Source organism: Buceros rhinoceros, unplaced genomic scaffold (assembly GCF_000710305.1).
Source record: "Buceros rhinoceros silvestris isolate BGI_N320 unplaced genomic scaffold, ASM71030v1 scaffold7710, whole genome shotgun sequence".
Lineage (NCBI taxonomy): Eukaryota > Metazoa > Chordata > Aves > Bucerotiformes > Bucerotidae > Buceros > Buceros rhinoceros.
The window spans coordinates 23,362-25,808 of record NW_010388993.1 but is presented as its reverse complement, the minus strand read 5'-3'; the positions used below and the strand labels follow the sequence as shown (position 1 = coordinate 25,808).

The window sequence follows — 2,447 nt, the reverse complement described above, 5'->3', positions numbered from 1 at the left end:
GGCTTTAGTTCCCTTAGCTTAATCCCCCTTTAAAGGGAATTAAGCTAAAGTGAACATAAAGCAGATTAAACTCCTGTGTGGACGTTAATATGAGTTAACTTCCCTTCCATGAATGTCCTTCTACACCGTGCCCTTCAGGAAGTTTTGATGAATTGATGGAGTTCTTCAAGCTTTATTAAAACCGTAACTGATTTCAGTGTCTGGAATTCAGCATTTCAGAAGAACCACCGTGCTCCAATGAAAAGATAATACAGAGTCTCCCAACAAATAACTGTCCTTTGAAAATGTCAACAGCACGTGGAGGACATAAAGGGGTGATGATGAATCTGCATACACACAGTCTTAGAACATAATTGGATTTTTTTAACCATTTAATGACATGCTATCATATGAAAGCTATATTGATATTTTCCCATAATATAATCATAAAATATATTCACAGAGGGGTTGAGATTGGAAGGGACCCTCTGGAGGTCATCTAGTCCATGGCCCTTGCTCTAGCAGGGCTGCCTAGAGAGAGTTGGCAATGTTCCCTCTGTCAGATCTTTGCTATTTGCCTTTTCTGAGATATGCTTCTGAACCCAAGGACCCTGGGTGGATCCTCCCTTCCATGTCAAGTCCTGGTGCACCGCATGGGGGTTGAGATTTGGGTAGCATAATAAAAAGAAGCTACAAATTGTGTCTAAATAAATCGTAGCCTGTGAAAACTGTTTTGGGTTGCGTTATGTAATTGTGGTAGCAGCATGTGGGCTTTGGTAGCAGCTGCAACGCTACCAAACTTCAAAATAGAGCCTTTCTCGTGTACACAACCTTTTTCAGGCTTTCATAGGATCACAGGATAGTTCAGGCTGGGAGGGACCTCAGCCGGTCTCTGGTCCAACCTCCTGCTCGCAACAGGTCAGCTCTGAGTTTGGACTAGGCTGCTCAGGGCTTCTTCAGTCAAGGCTTGAAAAACTGAGGAAGGAGACTGCCCAGCTCCTGTGGGCAATCTGTGCCACTGCCTGACTGTCCTCATGTGGGAGAAGCTTCTCCTTATCCAGGCTGAGCCTCTTATGTTTTAGTCTATGACTGTTGTCCCTGTCTTCCTTGCCCTGCACCTCTGTGAACAGCCTAGCTCTGCCTCATCCGTGATCTCACCGCAGGCACTGGGGGGTGCTGTCAGGTCTGTCTGAAGTTACCTCTGCTCCAGGCTGAACAAGCCCATCTCTCCCAGCCTCTCCTCACGGGGTCTGTGCTTCTTCCCTGCCATCTCGGGGGACTTCTACTGAAACCCATCCAGTTAGTCAAAGCCTGTCTTGTATTGCTGGGGCTCAAAACTGGGAGCAGTATCTAAATAAGGGTTTTCTTGGCTTACTGTCAGCTCTGTACTTGGAGAAATTGTGCAGCGTCAGCGCTGTATACCAGCTGATCTTGGGAAGAACTGGCAGTCCTCGGGACAGGTTCCTAAACACCTTTCCTCCTGAAGGAGTGAAAGTGTTTAGTTTCCTTCATCATCACCCTAGGGACCTGTTGATCCATGTTTGTCAGGATAACCAGCCACTCTGCTTGGAGCAGCTGGATGCAGAGGCAAAGCTAAGCCAGGATGTAGCGGCTCCCTGGATCCTCACTGCCACGATACCGGGTGAGCTGTACTCCCTTTGCAGGGATTCCTGTTCCTCCAAAGCACTAGGAGGAATTATACAGACTTTTGTTGTAAAGGGACAAAAAGTTTTCTAGAAATACTCTGTTGAGAACTTCGGCGTTGACTTACTCTGTGCTTCCAGTTCTGGTGCTTTGCGTGTGGTTTTTTTGTGGGCTAAAACTAAAAAGCATGATTTAACGCTTTCTGGGACAAACCTTTTCAGTGTGAGTGTTGCTTTTGCTTTAAAAGTGCCCTTAGGCAATGCAAATTTGGGGTGAGGAAGTGCCTTCCGTTTGGGTGGTGACCTTGTTGAAACAAACTCTGCTCCAGACTCTTATTTTCAGGCTTCTTCTTTTGCCAGGATGTTTGTCCAGGTGTGCCTGTACTTCTACTGCAAATGCTTGTGGCGCTGCCTGAAATTCGTGGTCAGGAAACTAACAGGTCAATGTGAATTGCAAAGGATCTGTTACAATACCAAACCTGGAGCTGCCAGAACTATGAAAATAGGTAACCGCAAAATACTTAGTTCTGCATGTCTTTGAACCTTTCTGCATGTGTTTAAAAGTAGTGTGACTTCATTCTTATAAATAAATTGTTAAATGAATCCGGTATAAACTCAGCTTGTCTGACATGATGCTTTCAAATACTGTTCTCTTGCAGAGGCATCACTGAAAGGTTCAAAAAGTAAGGTGAGTGAAGGACCTCATCATCCACCTGTTCTTTTGTGTCCTGTGCAGTTGGTTGGTTCAGTCTGCTGTTTGCTCACCCCTAAAAAAAATCACTTTAAGGTTTACTATGATTTTACATTAAAACCATCTCCTGCTGA

At 45.1% G+C, this 2,447-nt stretch overlaps 1 protein-coding gene across 1 annotated transcript in view; it reads left to right on the top strand.

The window, feature by feature from the left end:
• Positions 1 to 1,983: 1,983 nt before the first annotated feature.
• The window catches only part of ELMOD1 (ELMO/CED-12 domain containing 1), a 20,306-nt gene continuing 19,842 nt past the window's right edge, over positions 1,984 to 2,447 (top strand). Inside the window, exons 1-2 of the mRNA XM_010132368.1 lie at positions 1,984 to 2,128; positions 2,282 to 2,310. Of these exons, the coding sequence (XP_010130670.1) occupies positions 1,984 to 2,128; positions 2,282 to 2,310 (174 nt within the window). The remainder of the gene's footprint in view (positions 2,129 to 2,281; positions 2,311 to 2,447) is intronic.